The sequence below is a fragment of the Euleptes europaea genome, chromosome 1, assembly GCF_029931775.1.
Source record: "Euleptes europaea isolate rEulEur1 chromosome 1, rEulEur1.hap1, whole genome shotgun sequence".
In the NCBI taxonomy this organism is placed as follows: Eukaryota; Metazoa; Chordata; class Lepidosauria; order Squamata; family Sphaerodactylidae; genus Euleptes; species Euleptes europaea.
The window spans coordinates 129,934,873-129,952,463 of record NC_079312.1 but is presented as its reverse complement, the minus strand read 5'-3'; the positions used below and the strand labels follow the sequence as shown (position 1 = coordinate 129,952,463).

At 48.1% G+C, this 17,591-nt stretch overlaps 1 protein-coding gene across 4 annotated transcripts in view; it reads right to left on the bottom strand.

Moving 5' to 3' along the window:
• Positions 1-1,856: 1,856 nt before the first annotated feature.
• XYLT2 (xylosyltransferase 2) overlaps positions 1,857-17,591 on the bottom strand; it is a 53,768-nt gene continuing 38,033 nt past the window's right edge. For 2 of the 4 annotated variants that reach the window (XM_056864069.1, XM_056864076.1), the window contains exons 7-12: positions 14,562-14,639; positions 14,272-14,448; positions 11,646-11,908; positions 8,108-8,303; positions 4,564-4,897; positions 1,857-2,261 (exon numbers count right to left, since the gene is read on the bottom strand). In XM_056864069.1, coding sequence (XP_056720047.1) covers positions 1,939-2,261; positions 4,564-4,897; positions 8,108-8,303; positions 11,646-11,908; positions 14,272-14,448; positions 14,562-14,639 — 1,371 coding nt within the window. In that variant the 3' untranslated portion in view covers positions 1,857-1,938. The remainder of the gene's footprint in view (positions 2,262-4,563; positions 4,898-8,107; positions 8,304-11,645; positions 11,909-14,271; positions 14,449-14,561; positions 14,640-17,591) is intronic. The other 2 variants (XM_056864083.1, XM_056864091.1) reach the window with 1 other exon arrangement.

Below are 17,591 nucleotides of genomic sequence, written 5' to 3'. Positions count from 1 at the left end.
GTCCAAAGCAGAGCTCATGTCAAGGAACCAATCTTTTTTTTTCCATAGGAGCTCTGGGTCTGTCAAACTCCATTCCGAAAGATCACCCATTCCCTTAAAAAAATGTTAGCACCACCCAAGCTATCTTAAAGCAAAGGCCAGAGATTGTTTATGATCTACACGTCTGACCTAGAAAAAACTCGTGTTTTGAGGAAATGCAGGCAAGCCCTCTCTCGTGAAAGGGTCAGTCCAAGCCCTGAGATCCAAACATTCTTAACATCTTGCCAGGTCTACATCAGAACTCCGAAACTTAGGCCTAGCTCAGTCGAAAACAAAGAGCCACCTTCTGATCTCCTTTGCAGAGGCAGCAACAACAGTTCATCTCCATGTCAAGTTGTCTTCTAAGTGTTCGCTCTGAAATTTGATATGGCACACACGTTGGGGAGGAAAAAGGTTGCCCCAGGGGAGTCCCTTTTCTCTTAACACTTTTGTTTCATAACCACTGTTAGGAAAAAGACAATGGCCCCCAGGCACTGCTGTCCCCGGTTCAACTGGGGGTGGTTCACTCGGCAACTGGGATGCACATGAAAGATCAGATGATTATACATTGGACAACATTAAATACAGAACAGGGACAACGGCAGCGGATGAAAACACTGTTTTTGCATGGAAGGCATTCAGCTTTAGAGCTGGTGTGTGTGTGTCTGTGTGTGTGTGTGTGGGGGGAAGACACACAAATGATGACTTATTTAACAATGTTAAAAATGAAAACCAAAACACAACCAGCGGACTGAGGGAAAGCAGGGGACGGGGGGAATCAAGGTTGACTATTTACTGTGGCAGCAGTAGCAGGTGCAGAGAGACCACAGCAACCCAATGGCAAGAGAATTCATCCTGAAAGCAAGTGGAGGAATTTAGCGCTTAGCCACAGACATCCCACACAACCCACCGGATGGGACAGGCAGAGCCAGCAACGACCTCTGGTGAGAGGCCACCAAATACAGTACCAGTCAGGTTCCAGGCTAACAAAAAGAGGAAGAGCTGGGTGGGTTTTGAGACTTTGCCAAAGGAGCTTGAACAGATACAGAGATTTGGCACAAATTGGCAGCTCTGTTAACGGGGAGCCTTGGCACAGCAACCAGAGAGGCCTGGATCCCTCCTGGAGTGAACAGCTCTGCATTAGACAAAAGGAGAGAGTCTCTCTTTTCTAATTGTCCGTAGCAAGAGCTAAGCGGCGAGCACCATTAGGAGAACACCAAGTGTTCCCACTCTCTCCGCATGCCTACGGAACCACCAAAGACAACAAGGTATGTTACAGTACAACAAAAGAAAATGGAGACATTGAGATCCTCCCTTGGGTGGGGGAAGGGGGGGGAAATGACCATGGTTTCTATTGCACTTTGCTTTATACATACACATAACATTTATTTTTTTAAAAATTACAAAGGGTGGGGCGGGAAGATGGGAAATGAGTGTCAAGCCAGCGCCAGCTGCTCAGAGGACACGGACCCAGTGAATGACAGCCTGGCTGCCTGCTTTCCCCACCTACCCTCCCCCCGTTTCCCACTCCTCTGCCAGCAACCATTTGGGAACAAAGAGTCCTGATCTTGTAGAACGTCATCCGTGGTTAGGAAAGCACGTTGGAGCCTAGAAGCTGGCAGCTTACCTGCCAGATCAGAGTTTCCACTGCTTGGACTTGTGAATGGATAAGCTCCTCCCATCCACGTGTTCTCGCTGGCCAATCCTGAGAGTGGTGGGTGGGACCTCCATCTTTACATCATCAGTGCATCACAGACAAACGAGACAGCTGTCTGCTTTCTTGCATTTCCCAAGCGCGTTATCACAGGATGACGTCTTCCAGAGTTTCTCCCGTGTGTGTCTGTGTGCGCAGGGAAACGTACGCCCACCTGCCGTGTGGATGCTTCCTTGCTCCCAGCAATGTGCTGCCGGCTGCCCCTGCTACCTCAGCCGCCCATCCGGCTTGATGGCCCCCAGTTCTGATTTGGGGTCTGGGGACAGTGAACTCCATGAGGTTTTGCTACACAGCTCCAGGGTGGAGCAACTGAAAGGGCTTGCCACGCAGAGGCCGGCTACCGACCAGAAGCTGCCGATGCTGCTGTCTGTCCAGTTCTCTAGGGCCTTGCCTGCCAGCTGGGTGTGCTGGTACGCAGCCCGCTCTGTGTCGTCCAAACGTGGCAGGCTCAAGATTCCAGCCAGGCCCTGGAAATTCTGCTCCATGTACTCGTTGCGGGGAGGACCGGAGTGCAGCCATCTGCCGTCATCTGAGCCAGGACACAGAAGGAGAGGAGGTTAAGGAGCTGAGCTGGGTCTACGCCCCATCTTTCCCAACTGGAGTGGGAGAGCTTTATCTTCCGGTCCCCTTACTAGACTCAACCCTAGACTCTCCCCCCTCCTGTTGCATAATATTCACAGCCCTGCTGAGGGATGTGAGATTTGGGGAATGGAAGCACCTTTTAGTCAAATGGATTTTTAAAGTATTCTAACAGGCCTTTGGGGAAAATGGAAGCAAAATGTACTAAGTAAAATTCAAAAAATTCAAAACAGTATTGAACATAGAATTAGCTTCCTGGGAGTCACTATGTTCATTAAAAAAGAGAGATTGGAATCCTTAAAAGAAATGGATCATAATCATGCTTGTACAGCTGTGAAGATAGACAGGTATTGCTTACTGAAGACTCAGAAACATCTGGTTGTTAAGAATACTAACAATGTCCCAACAACAGCAGCACTACCTTTTGTTACTAGAACTGAGCAGGCCTTCAAATGGTCAAAGGGTAAGAACAGCGCCTTGTATAGCTATTTGTCCTATTACTAAGAGGAACAGAATAAATTATGCAGAAAAGTAAAACAGATTCAGATTTGCTTACCGGTAATTTACCTAGACAATACTGTTGACATTCGTTTTCCTTGGCGCAGATTTTTTCTTAGTGCTGACCTGAAAACTCTCACCATATCCCACAGTAAACCTGTCTGTCTCTTGTAGAAACCTAGAGAACTCCACTGTGCCATTAACAATACTAATGATTGTCTAATTTTATAACAAATTTTCTAGTATTGTTAAATTTTCTAGTATAGGTTAATGGTTTATTTGTTTCTAGAACGTCTCTTTCACCTTTTAGTGCTGTACAGCCCATTCCTGAAGGGGGGGCAGTTAGGGAGCAGCCGGGAGTGGAACAGCCGGAGAAACAAAAAACAAACGCACAAAAAGAAAAAAGGTGGAAAAAATGCCTCATAGACTTTAGTGAAGCTACGCCAGCTATTTTGCTGGTGTAACCCCACTGCAGCGTGGAGGGGCCTCGGGGTGAAAGGGGTTAGGAAGCTGCCTAAAGGCAGCCCCTCCCCCAGGAACGCCTCCCAGGATGCCAGCATGGGCAGTTACGCTGCCACCACGGTCTGAGAGCTGCGCTGCCACCACGGTCCAGGGGAGCCCAGCGTAATTCGCCCTGTGCTGGGCCCTGGTCAAACTATTGCTTGAGGATAGGGAGGCTGCCGTATCCCATGCAATGGCAAAATTCTGCTTTTTAGCCATTAAGAGGAGAAGCAAGCTCACAAGTAAGGAGGTGGATTAATGGTCTTATATACACACTACTAACTTATATTGTAGCTGAGGTTCACATAATTCACTTATGACAGCTATATAGTTAACCTTAGCTTATTTATTCAATCAGGGTTTTTAGTTTTTGGTTGTATACAGTTTTTCTCTTTTTATAACAATTGTGATTTGTATATATGCTGGTCTCTGATTGTAACAATAAAGATTTAATGTCCTACACTGGTGTCTATGCTAGTTTGCCCGGTGCAAGTGGCACAGACGCTGGCATAGGGGTCATGCCAGCTCTTATGGGCATTTGCCCCCTCTTCAGGATTGCATGGATAATCTCTCTCTTGTTTACATGTAATAAAAATTCAATAATAAAAATAAGAACTTCCAGGGAGAAAGACCAGGATTCTGCATCACAAAAAATGAAAACTCATTTGCTGTTTTCTAGGTGCACACAGAAGGTTTTTTAAAAGTGTACACCTACAAATAGGAGCCGCGTGGCGCAGAGTGGTAAGCTGTAGTACTGCAGTCCAAGCTCTGCTCACGACCTGAGTTCGATCCCAATGGAAGTTGGTTTCAGGTTGACTCAGCCTTCCAGCCTTCCGAGGTTGGTAAAATGAATACCCAGCTTGCTGGGGGTCAAGGGAAGATGACTGGGGAAGGCACTGGCAAACCACCCCGTAAACAAAGTCTGCCTAGGAAACGTCAAGATGTGACATCACCCCATGGGTCAGGAATGACCCAGAGCTTGCACAGGGGACCTTTACCTTTACACCTACAAATATAATGTGAGAGTCAGTCAAACATACATTTCAAAGGATCTGCATCATATGGGTACATTTATCACAGAGCTATGACTGGCTGATTCTCCCGGCTGAATGCACATTTAGTGGCAAATATTAAGCTTGTCACCAGCAAAAGTGCCAAAAGGCTCCGTCTCTAGTGCTCAAGAGCTTGCCAGGCGACATGGCACCGTGAATAGCTGCCAGGCGAAAGCTCCATTCCTAGCTCAGTCTGCTCACCTTTCCTGAGGGGCTGCTTGCGATTGAAGGTCTGCGGGACCACCAAGAACTGGCTCTCCCCCAGGGGTTCCCAGAACTGGAGGAGACGGATGGTCCACACACCAGGGCGAAGAGGCCGGTTCAGGGGCGGTTTGTACTGTGTAAACTCTGCCTCTGCATCGACGGTGATGTCGTAAGACGTGGCAATGACGTAGGTGGGATCAATCCAAACAACGGTGGCTGTGAGGTTGGGACCCCGTGACCATTTCTGCATAGCCACTGGCTCATCAAAAGGCCCAATCAGACCACCAAAGTTGCGGAAGATCCTCTCCTTGGGATCCCACTCAGTCCCCACCTGTGGGAGGAGAGAGGGAGAAGAAAACAGGTACTCCCGATTAGAAAGAACATACTGTCCAATGTAGTAAGTATTAAAGCCTGTCATTTCCAGGTCACTCTGGTGGACTTTCCTGGATGTCCTCCTTTTGTCAAATGAGATCGGGGGGGTAGCCAACCTTTTGGGCCAAGAAATACAACATCCACCTGTGAAGATGTTGATGGGCCAGCAAACAAAATAGGGGTGGGGGGGAGGGAGAATGATGATTGTACTTGGCGGGATGTGCTTGGGGATCTGACTTGGACTCGGCTGATGGTTGTGCAGGTATGGGGAGGTGAAGCAGGCATATGGCAGACTTGTTGCCCTCTCCCACACTGCTGGCCTTAGCTGTGTTGCCGGTGCCTCAGTTGCTTGGGCAGAGATCCAGCCCCGGGACTCAAGCAAAATGGTCTCTTCGGCCACTGTCAGCACATGTGCCAGGATGGCCTACCCTAGATTTAGAGCCAGTCTTGCTAAGTATGGGTATGGGATCAAAAAGTTGCAAAAACATAGCTTGTTGCACGAAAATACATATTTAAAAACACATTTTATGCCAAAACAATGTTGGAACAGACCACTTCCTAAGCCACTAAATGATTGTGGAAGTTCTTCATCATATCAGGAAAACATTCTTTCCCTAAAATCCACTTTCACACACCCAGTAAGCCATTTCTCCATGATTCTCTCCCATTGTGATTATTTCTCACCCGTTAGTTTTTACTAGTATTTATTACAGAATTACGTGTTTATAGATTCCCCCTTATGAAGCTTGTACAGTTAAATGTCTAGGGCAGGGGTGGGGAACCTTTTTCCTGCCAAGGGCCATTTGCCCATTTATAACATCATTCAGGGGCCATACCAGGTATAGATCTCCTGGCGGGTGGGGGGGGGGGGAGAGGCTAAGGATTGCTAGGTCTCCAGCCACCACCTGGAGGTTGGCAACTCTAGTAGAGGCTGTGCAGAGGAGGGAAGGAAGGCTAGGGTTGCCAGGTCTCCAGCCACCACCTGGAGGGTGGTGGAGCCCCCTTCTTTGGAGGTCTTTAAGCAGAGGCTGGATGGCCATCTGTCGGGAGTGCTTTGATTGTGGGATCCCGCATGGCAGGGGGAGGGTTGGGGTCACTGGGGATGTGGGGGGAGGTAGTTGTTAATTTCCTGCATTGTGCAGGGAGTTGGACTAGATGACCCTGGTGATCCCTTCCAACGCTATGATTCTATGAACCCTAGGAGAGGCTATGCAGAGGAGGGAGAAAGGGAAGGAAGGAAAGGGAGGGAGGCTTCCCACACACACACATGAACACACGCGATTGGGAGAAGCCTTCCTGGCTTCTCTCCCCTCCCCACTTTCACACATGCACTCACACATGCTTCCCCCCTCCCCACTTTCACACACAAATACGCCATTGGGGGAAGACTTCTCAGCTTCTCCCCCCTCTCCACTTCCACTCACGCACTCACACACGCTTCCCACCCCTTCCCCACTTTCAAACGCACACACACACCATTGGGGAAGCCTTCTCTCAGCTTCCCCCCTCCCCACTTTCATATACGCACTAACCGGGCCGCGCTAGCAGCCCGGTGGGGAAACCTTCTCGGCTCCCCCCCCCACTCCACACACATGATTGGGGGAAGCTTTTCGGCTCACCTCCCCCTTCCATACTTTCACACAGGCACTCACCCGGCCATGCTAGTGGCCCGACGATCGGGGGAATGCACCATTTCCACACACACATCTACAGGGGTGAGCGAGGGGAGGGAGAAGCCAACAGTAGCCAGGCGAGGGGAAGATGGTGGAACGAGCTCTGGGCGCTCAAGCAGCTTCAAGCTGCGGGGGATTGCCCCACCGCACGGGTCACAGGCAAGCTGGGGGGGGGAGGAAGATTCGGGGCCAGAATGGCTGGACAGCCCGCTTTTCTTGTTGGCCTCGGCCCGGGGGAGAGTGAGGGGAGCGCCCCCTGAGCCGGCGGAGGGTGCGGCCAGCGGCAGGCAGGCGAGGGGGAGATGGTGACACAAGCTCCAGGCGCCCAAGCAGTTTCAAGCTGGAGAGCGAAGGGAGGGCATGGCACGCCACCCACTCACATGGAAACAGCCGGGGAGAGAAAGGGGAGGGGGGCTTCCGGGAAGGCGCAAGTTTTGGGTGGAAGTTGTGTCTCTCTCCAGGAGCAGGAAGTGGGGAGAGTTGGGAGAAACGGCCCAACAATTACCCAATCAGCATCAATTTTACACACGCGCCTGCCTGCCAGCAATGCACGAAGTGCCGAGGGGAGAGCCTAAATAGGGAGAGCTCGAGTGGCAGGGCCCTGGAGCTCCCGGAATCGGCTCGAGGGCCAGGGAAAATGGTCTCGCGGGCTGAATCCGGCCCCCGGGCCTGAGGTTCCCCATCCCTGGTCTAGGGGCTTTGCAAGATAATAAAGATGTCACCTGTCACCTGGCATCTTTTTTCCTTTTTTGGTTTGCTGGCACATTGCCAGGTTAGCCCTATTTTTCTTTTGCCAAGTTAGAACCATCACTTTTGACAGGATGGAGACTGGTCAGGGAAGAACCATGCAACTGGTCTGTGTGGCTGCGATAGTCACACATTTCACGCCATGGTCACGTGAGACACATCCACAGAGAAGTGGTTAAACATAAGAAACTTGCTTGCATTCATTTAGTGTATGTATTTAAACAGCTATTAGTTTCCTTTCCACCTTATAAGAACTCAAGGCAGCTTGCAATATAAACAGCAATAAAAGACAAGAAAATGCATAAAGTTACTGAGCCAGATTATAGCCATCCACAACTGCTTTGGGTAAGAACAAAAAATGAGGTGGGAATATACGCACAACTTGCAGTCTGCCATGAAACCACAATCCCTTTTTCAATGTAGCAGCTGCAAGTTGAGTAATCCTAGCATGCATGTTTACTCAGAGGTAATCCCCATTTCACTCAGCAGGACTGCATGCAGAGAGCATTCAAAGTGCTTGAGTAAAAGGATATGAGGATTGCTTGGAGGGGGCAACCTATTGCTTGGAGGGGGCAACTATATCGGAGACCACGTTCATTTTGCAGCTTAATGGAAGGCCTTTTTCTATCAGATGCTTTCATATTGGCACAACTGGGGTTCTAGGAGAGAAAGTGTATATGCCTGTGCACACTTTGACAGATTTGAGCCAGAAGAGTTAATCAACAGAAGGGAAGAAACAGGAGTCCTACCTCCAGATTCTGCAGACGGTTCGACTGTCTCCCATGACCTGCTAGTTTGAGAGTCCCTCGGGGCATGATCCACATTTCTAGAGACTCCGTCTGCTGGGTTACAAAGTTCTGCACCTCCTGAGTCACCAAGTAGCCCTGGAAATGGTCATCATAGAAATACAGATGCACACTGGATGGGAAGCCCTGAGGCTCAAATCTAGAGAAAGAAAGATAGCCATGATTACTTCACAATATCAGAATCAGAAACACAGGATCTTCTAGCCTCTTTGGCCTTCAGGCCTATTAAGAGGACTTATTTTGACTTCCTGCAGATCTGCCTGTTATTGAAATTCACTGCCTTTATACCGTCTTACCCTGGATATCCACTGCCATATAAATGCATGAAGCATCCTTATACAAAGCCAGGCCATCGATTCATCTAGCCCAGCAGTTTCTGCTTCAAATGGCAGCAGTTCCTCAAGGCCCCTTCTAGACTTGCTACCTCAAATCCTTTAATCTGGAGATACCAGGCCCTGAACCCAAGACTTCCTCCTTGGACAGCATATGCTCTGCCAATGAGCTGTTTGTTAACTTCAGTGTTTATATCCTGCCTTTCCTACCATCTATGTTGGCTCAAGGTGGCTTACAAGACAGGTAAGCAAGAGGCAGAGACATTAAAATGCAGTATTGACGCCGTAACTCGCTTTTTCTACGTTCACGGCGGTCAAATAGTCCCTGCTGCCTTATGTATGTTCAAGGCTAAATCTATGGCCCAATTTCTATATGGAATACCTATCTGGATAAGTGTCTTTAACCAGGACACTGAGAGGGTCCGGTCTTTTTTACCATGTCACATTTTAGGTGTCCCTAATTGTGTTGGGTAAGCAGCTCTGTGCCTTGAAACCGGGCAAGGGTTCTTGGAAACCAAGGCCTGGATTCACACCATTAAGTTCTGCTTGTGTTTGCATTTTGTAACTGAACACCCCAGTTATATCTCAGCCTTGCTCTCCGACTCCTATATACATAAGTGGTCAAAGTTAATTAATAGGAAAATAATGTCAATTGGTATTTCTTTTGACTCTCTTTTGCTGCTTGGCAAAGAACAGGCCTTTAGATTGCTGCATCAGCGCTTGTTAGATATAGAAATGCAAACTTTATTTTCTTTAGCAAATAGACATTGTTCTCCCATGTTTCATGGTGTTGTTCTGGATTATGGAACTGTAGCTGCTTACATCACCTGATGTCCACAAAGCATTTATGCTTGCCAGGTTTAATAGTCTTCCATCAGCCATTTTATACGGTAGATATAAGAGAATTCCTCTCAGTGACAGGTGTTGTTCATGCATGGTTGGGGTACCTGAACACTTAATTCATGTCTTACTGCACTGTAAGTATTACTTGAGGCTGATGAATGTTTATATCAGACCTTTGTTGTTGAGTGCTCAAAGTTTCTCAGACCAGCAGTTGGTGGTGTATCTTTTATCTGACAGAAATTCTTTTATTATTCAACAAGTAGCTGGATACCTGCGAGCTGTATCAAGGATACATGAATTGCTTGTACGAGCTCCCAGATAATGTTACTAACAATGTTGTTTTAATGCTTCTATAGACTATTTGGTTTTTGTAATCTTGTTTTATAACTGTGTGTGTGTGTTAAGTGTCGTCAAGTCGCTTCCGACTCACGGCAACCCTATGAATGAAAGTCCTCCAAAATGTCCTATCTTTGACAGCCTTGCCCAGATCTTGCAAATTGAAGGCTGTGGCTTCCTTTATTGAGTCAATTCATTGGGTCTTCCTCTTTTCCTGCTGCCCTCAACTTTTCCTAGCATGACTGTCTTTTCCAGTTTTATAACTATGGTGTGGTAAATGCCTAATAAAGGTGATGACAACAACGACATTAAAACCACAAAACAAGCCAATTATAACAAACAATAACAATAAGCCACAGCACAAAACTCCTCATAATCTTTAATCACTGACAAAGGCCCATCTGAACAAAATGGCGATACAATCCAATGTGGGGGCCCTCAACAAAAGTGCTCCAAAGGACTAGGGCTGTTGATGTGGTTCGCCCCGAACTGAAAAACAGCCAAATTTCCCCCGATTTGGCTGTTTTTCGGTTCGGGACAAACCGATCTAAAAAAAGGCGGGAAATGGGGAAGCCGAATTTGCCGACTTCGGGGGTTCGGGCCCCCCGCGCCTTCACGGGGCTTCCATGAAGGCATGGGGGGGGGGCTTTAAACAGGTCTGCACCTCCCTTCGGGGAGGCACAGATCTGTTCCCCCCCTTTAAACAGATCTGCGCCTCCCAGTTGGGAGGCGCAGATCTGTTTAAAGGGCCCCCGGCGCAGAGAGAGCAGAAGGGATTGACAACCCCCCGCCCACCTTCCCGGGAGTCCCGGGAAGGGGGGCGGGGGGGGGTCTTTAAACCCCTCTGCTCTGCTTGCGCAGAGAGCTCAGAGGGGCTTGTTTAAAGGGCGCGCGGGGGGCCCTTTAAACAGATCTATGCCTCCTGGCCGGGAGGCACACATCTGTTCCACCCCCCTTAAAACACCCCCCCTGTTCCACCCCCCCTTTTAAACAGATCTGTGCCTCCCGGCTGGGAGGCGCAGATCTGTTCAAAGGGCCCCCGGCGCGCCTTCAGGGAGCCCTGGCAGCGCAGATCGCTTTAAAGACCCACCCCCACCCTTCTCCCGGCTCCCGGAAAGGGGTCGGGTTGGTTCTTTAAAGCGATCTGTGCTGCCAGGCAGCCCTGGCAGCACAGATCACTTTAAAGACCCACCCCTACCCCTTCTCCCGGCTCCCGGGAAGGGGGTCGGGGTGGCTCTTTAAAGTGATCTGTGCTGCCAGCCCATGGCTGAACCCCCCCCCCCGCCTGGCTTCCCAGGACTCCCAGGAAACCGGGCGGGGGGGTTTAAACTGCTCCGTTGCCTGGGCAGCTAATGGGCAGGTCTTCCAAAAACTCCAGGAGCAGGATTTTCAGCTTCCGGCGCGCTCTGACGGACCCCTTCCCTGGTAAGTAGGGGTTGGGGGGCTCCTTCCCCCACTCCTGTGGGTCGCCATTGGGGCCGGGAGCCTAGGTGGGGAGTTTAAAGCCCCCCCCCACCTGGTTTCCCGGGACTCCCAAATTTGTTCAGGAAAATGCCGAATTTCCCGCTGAATTTGGCATTCCCAAATGGGGGGGGGGTCGGAATTCGGCCGAACCGGACCCAAGTCGGCCGAATCCGAGCCATACTGAATTTTCTTTTTCAACAGCCCTACAAAGGACAAACACCATTACTGAAGAATGATTCCAAGCAGTGGCCAAACTTGATAACATTAAGGGAGGGAACTCTGAGAAGATCTCAGATAGCGATCATAGGGGGAACTGTGGCTCTTCTCCCAAGGTACAGTGTCTTGTAGCAGTGACTCCCCAGGAAGTCAAACACCAGAATTTCTACACAGCACTGGTGCTTTTCCCTGCAAGCCAGGAGGCCACACAGGTCTAGGAATTCACAGGCAAAAGCTCCCATAACCCCACCACTTCTATAACCCCGACATTTTGCAATCGGTGGAGCTACCTGCAAAGCCTCTCATCTTTCTGCGCCCGCGTAGATGTCACTTTCTGTAGCCCCAGCCTGGAGAAGGATGTGTACACAGTCAGGGTGACGTCGCTGAGCCCACTCAGCCCATCCACGCGGTCATAGACACTCTCCCAATAGGCCTTGAGGGCTGGCGTGTTAGGTGGGTAGTTACCATAGAGATGGGAGTCCAAGATCTCCAGCACCTCCTGATTGATGGTTGATTCAAACTTCCTGGCAAAGAAGGTGGGTCTGGAGAGTTGCTGAGAAGACAGAAGGTTTGGGAGAGAGCTTTACAGCCCACATCCTGAGGTGACTGGGATAGTCAATAGAAGACAAAAAAATAAACTGACTGAGAACTGACCAACGGGAGAAGACTTGGAGTCAAAATAGAGAAAGTGCCTTTCCTCGACAGATCCCTGCAGGTCCCATGTAAAACAGCACAGATGCTTGTGGAAATTAGAATGCAATGTATATAACTGCCATGGGACCCTTTATCTTCTAGCGTGGGGCCCCTAGAAACCCCTGCTAGTTGTACAGTCTTATTTGGAAAGGTAAAGGATGAGCAGGCACAGTCTTTGAAAAGGTGAATGTCCGGTGGTGGGGTGGTGAGTCATGGAAACATTTTACCGCATACAGCTACTGTGGCACAATGCATGACTCAACTGAATTGGATCGCCTGGATATGTGGACTAGTGGGCATCTCTGCAGTCCTAACTGCTGGTTGATCACGCTGATGGAAGTTCTGTAGTGAATCTCAAGGGTTGGGACTGCACAAATTCAAGCTCCTTAAGGAAAGCAGTCTGCCTTCCAAGAACATTTCCTGCCAGGCAGCATAGCTTGGAAACACTCATCTGTATTACTCTTGCATGCTTTTGAGTGCAGGTCACTGTCATACCAATTTGGCTTGCTCAGTAGATTGTTTTTAAAAAAAAACATAAAACAAGTTTAATATCCAATGGGGTGCACAGACGTCATGGTGCATCCAACTGTTCAAGGGGCCAAGAAACACACATATGGGGGGGGGGAATAATGTCCCAAAGAATGGACAAATCAGAAAAGGGGGAAATCACTTTACACCAAGCAAAGGGACTCAGTAGATTCTTACAATCCTCATGAGATAGATCATGATGGTTAGCTGTGTTAGGCTGACTCTAGCAGTAGAAAAGAGCAAGAGTCCAGTAGCTCCTTGAAGACTAACAAAATTTCCGGTAGGGCACGAGCTTTCGTGTGTCACAGCTCACTTCACTGATTCACGAAAGCGCATACCCTACCAGATATTTTGATAGTCTTTAAGGAGCTACTGGACTCTTGCTCTTTTCTAATCCCCATGAGATTCTATGGTGAATCTCCAAATGGATCTGTTCACCTAACACCAAATCGCACAAGTTTTTCAAACACCAGGGTTATCAATCAAGGCATGAACAAGGAACTTTAACAGTACAATCCTATGCAGAGTGACTCCAGTCTAAGCCTTTTAAAAACAAATGTGCTTAGAATGAAATCACTGCATAGAATTGTACTATAACTCGAAGTCCATTGTTGATTCTCTCGAGCTCACCATTTCATGTGTCTGTAGTTAAGCCTCCTTAAAGTCCTCACACTGCTTTCTTCTCATGCTTTGTACTGATTTCAAGGTTGCCCTCAACAAAGCACTGGAACTTTTGGGGCCAGACTGTCTTCCCTCTTTACCTCTTTTCATTCCCTCCTTTCCCCATCAAGCTCATCTCCTCTCATTCCCTAATGCCACCATCCCTCCCATTTCTGCCTCTGTGCCTTCTATCATGTTACTCACAGTGCTTGTATTGCCCTTCACCTGTTAGCCTTCCTCCTTCATGGTCAGCCCCTGGCCACTCCCCACTCTGCTATGACCTATGCCCTGGGGTGGTGTGTCTTCTCCATCCTTGACAACACACAACCAGGCAGCTAAGTACATATGCGGCACTAAGTACATATGCGGAAGTACTACTTCACCTTGACAGAGCTAGGGGAGGGGCTGTGGCTCAGTGGTAGAGAAGAAGAAGAGTTGTTTCTTATATGCTGACTTTCTCTTAACACTTAAGGAAAAATCAGACCGGCTTACAATCACCTTCCCTTCCCCGCCCCACAACAGACACCCTGTAAGGTAGGTGGGGCTGAGAGAGTGTGACACCCAGCTGGTTTCATGTGGAGGAGTGGGGAAGCCAACCCGGTTCACTAAATTAGCATCCGCCGCTCATGTGGAGGAGTGGGGAATCAAACTCGGTTCTCCATATTAGAGTCCACCACTCCAAACCACCGCTCTTAACCACTACACCACACTGGCTCTGCTTGGCATGCAGAAGGTCCCAGGTTCAATCCCCGGCATCTTCAGTTAAAAGGACTAGGCAACTAGGTGATGTGAAAGACCTCTAACTGAGACCCTGAAGAGCCCCTGCTGGTCCGAGTAGACAATACTGACTTTGATGGACCAAGGGTCTGATTCAGTATAAGACGGCTTCATGTGTTCATGTGTACCAGTCTGAAGAAGCCCATGGAATGAGACAAGCCAGGCTACTTGTCAAAGCAAAGTGAGGGGAGAAAGGAGGCAGTTGAGACTCTAAGTGAAGCCTGACTGTGGAAGAGAGAAGGGAGATGTCTCCATCACCTGCAGTCGCAAGAAGTCTTGTGGCTTGAAGTCATTCGGCGAGCAGCCGCACCAGTCCACAATGTGCTTATACTGGCACTTGCAGCCCAGCTTGCGGTTCCAGTTGGTCACCCGGAGGTTGTTGTCTACCAGGGTATCGCAGGCGTGGCTGTTCTCCAGGACGGTATGGAAAAAGGACTGTACACAGACAGAGAGAGAGAGAAAGGGCTACGGTGAGCAATGGGGGCAACCCCTTCTGAGCGACAACCACTGCCCACCTCACCCCAAGGACACCTTGTTCTAGCACTGACCATGATATAAAGTGCAGGTCTGTGGGTGCTGAGTGTACTGCAAACACTTCCACATTCTGAAACAAGAAAAGCCACACTCTGCAAGAAGAAACCTCACTCTTATGTGATCAGAATATTTTAGTCAACATAAGCAAACCATGCAGATGTGTTTAAGGTATCGACTTCTAGGTGGAAAGACTGCCTTGTCTCCTCCCTGAATTCCTTTTTGCAGGGTCTTGGGAAACAGAAGCCAGTGTGGAATAGGGCAACGGTACTACTGGAGACCAGTAGCAAACAGTATCTGTCAAGCCTTAGTGTTTGTTATTCTACACCTAACACTGTCAGAATTGTCTAGGAATCTGGATCATAAGATAACCAACTACTGCCAGATAACAGCAAGATAACTGCAACTGCCAGATTTTGCCTATGTCTTTTTGCATACTTTACCGGATGCTGTTTGTTAAATGGAAGAGGATCACGCTTAATATCCTTAAAGCTACAAATCCGTACCACACCCTAGTTTGACTTGGTTTTACTGAAACATCGTCATCATCAACCACATCTGCCAATTCCACCACAGGAAAGTCAGGATGGTGCCCTGGACAGAGACTTTGAGAAGAATGTGAGAGAAGTAGAGCAAAATAGCTTTCTAATGTGCTGCTGGGATTCTGTTGGCGTTTATCAGGCGTTCTTTAACTAGCAGCCCTGCCACCCAACTAAAGAAATCTTAGTCGATTACTTGTATGAATTTTAGCTAATTAACTACATGGATTAACAGCGCAGTCCTAAACACAGTTAGACCTTTCTAACCCTACAGATTCCAGGGGACTTAAAAGGGTGCAGTTCTGCCTAGCACTGCATTGTAAAGCTGCAGAAATGTATCTATGAACAAAAGCTATGCTTCTAAAGGAAGACTGGATACTTTTTGTATTTCAATAGGAGGCCTACATATTAGAAAAGGCATTACTTTGTATCTGAAAGATAATGGGGGTATGCATCTTCTGAAACAATGGGCCTAAAACTGGCCTAAGATTTTTGTGGGTGGAAGGGGTGTGTGCAATTTTTGCCAGTCCCACCCCCTTCTGCTGCAGACCTCCGACTCCCCGCCCTCATAATGCTCCTGGGGGGGGGCGGTCTTTGGTCTCCCAGGAGCAGAAATATTTGAGTGGGCATTTTGGGCAGCAGCAGGAAGGGAGAGATGAGAAGGTCATGCTCTGCTGATGGAAACCCTTCTGTCAGTGTTGATGTTCGGTATGATCCAAGCAGATGCCTGCTACCCATAGGTTTACTCTTACAGCAAAATATTTAATTTCTTTCTTTTAAAAAAATGCTGCTTAATTGCAAGCATCTTTTTAGTTGATCAAACAGTTTTTAAAAACAAATGATCTAACTTATTCGTTGATTTAACATTGCAGCCCTACTGAGGAAAGGTTGAAGGAGCTGGGTATGTTTAGCCTGGAGAGGAGAAGACTGAGAGGGGATACGATAACCATCTTCAAGTACATGAAGAACTGTCCTATAGAGGATGGTGCCAAGTTGTTTTCTGTTGCCCCAGAAGGTCGGACCAGAACCAATGGGCTGAAATTAAATAAAAAGAGTTTCCGTCTGGACATTAGGAAGAATTTTCTAACAGAGCGGTTCCTCAGTGGAGCAGGCTTCCTCGGGAGGTGGTAAGCTCTCCTTCCCTGGAGGTTTTTAAGCATAGGCTAGAAGGCCATCTGTCAGACAGGATCTGCCCTTGCTGTTCTGGCTCTATTGACTCATTAGCCCATGCCCTTTTGGAATGCCGCTTTTACGAGGAACTTCGATCGCACTATATTTCCCCCCTTTTAATATACAAATCCAATGCCTCTGTGACTGACATAATGCCTTTTTTACTAAGTGATAGGGACTCCAAGGCTACATTATCAGTGGCAAGATTTGTTTCAGTCCTTATATCCCTCCAACACTAGATATATGCTGCTCAAGATCAATTGATCAAGGAGCTTCTAAGGGATAAAAGGAAAGGAAAGGAAAGGAAAGAAGGCCATCTGTTAGCAATGCTGATTCTATGACCTTAAGCAGATCATGAGAGGAAGGGCATCTTGGCCATCTTCTGGGCATGGAGTAGGGATCACTGGGGTTGTGGTGGGGGGGAGGTAGTTGTGAATTTCCTGCATTGTGCAGGGGGTTGGACTAGATGACCCTGGTGATCCCTTCCAACACTATGATTCTATGATGAGGAATAGAAACAGCTGAAAGGCTTCCCTGAAGAGGCTTCCCTCATCATTACTAATCTTCCCCAGCAGTCCTCAATGTGTTCTAGAGCAACAGTGTTCACGCAGGGTCATGGCAAGACTCAATAATCTTGGCCAGTGCCTTGCTCGGACAGGGTGTGTGTGGCCCAGAACACACTGCAGAATCTCCCATTGTATTCAGAGACTTAAAATCAGCATGGAAATTTGTCCTCTATGATGGCCAGGTTGTAAACTACCATCCTAAATCTGCTGGGGTTTTTTTTTTTTTGCAAGGTTGATGAAGGAAAATATTGTTGCTTCCTCTGAGTCATAATAATGAGATAGGCTCTAAATAAAAATAATTTTAAAATTGTCCTAGGGCTTCATATTTCTGGAAAACCCACCCATGAATCCTTTTCTCCTTTCCTCCTAAACCACTTATATAAGTTTTTTCCCCCTCCATGCATGAACTATCAAATGTCAGCAGAGATGTAGAGATTAATACGCTTGCTCTCTACAATGCCAAAGAGCCTAGTGAAACAGATGGAATATTTTAATATACATTCGCACTGGAGTTACTTTCTTCTTCCACTGGAAGGCAGTTTGTTTGCAGAGACCAACTTGCCTTCCTGTTGCACGATGCAAAGCAAACACATGGCATAAACGAAGCCTCACTTCGTGCCAACAGATCTCGCCAGCTTTCCATATTTAAGGTAATTAGGGTCCTGAGTTTGAAAAATAAAAGGGATTGCATAAATGGCATCTGTTCACTCAGCTACCCCACAGCTCTTCAGCGCCAGCGGCAGAACAGGTGCGCAGACCTATCATACCTATC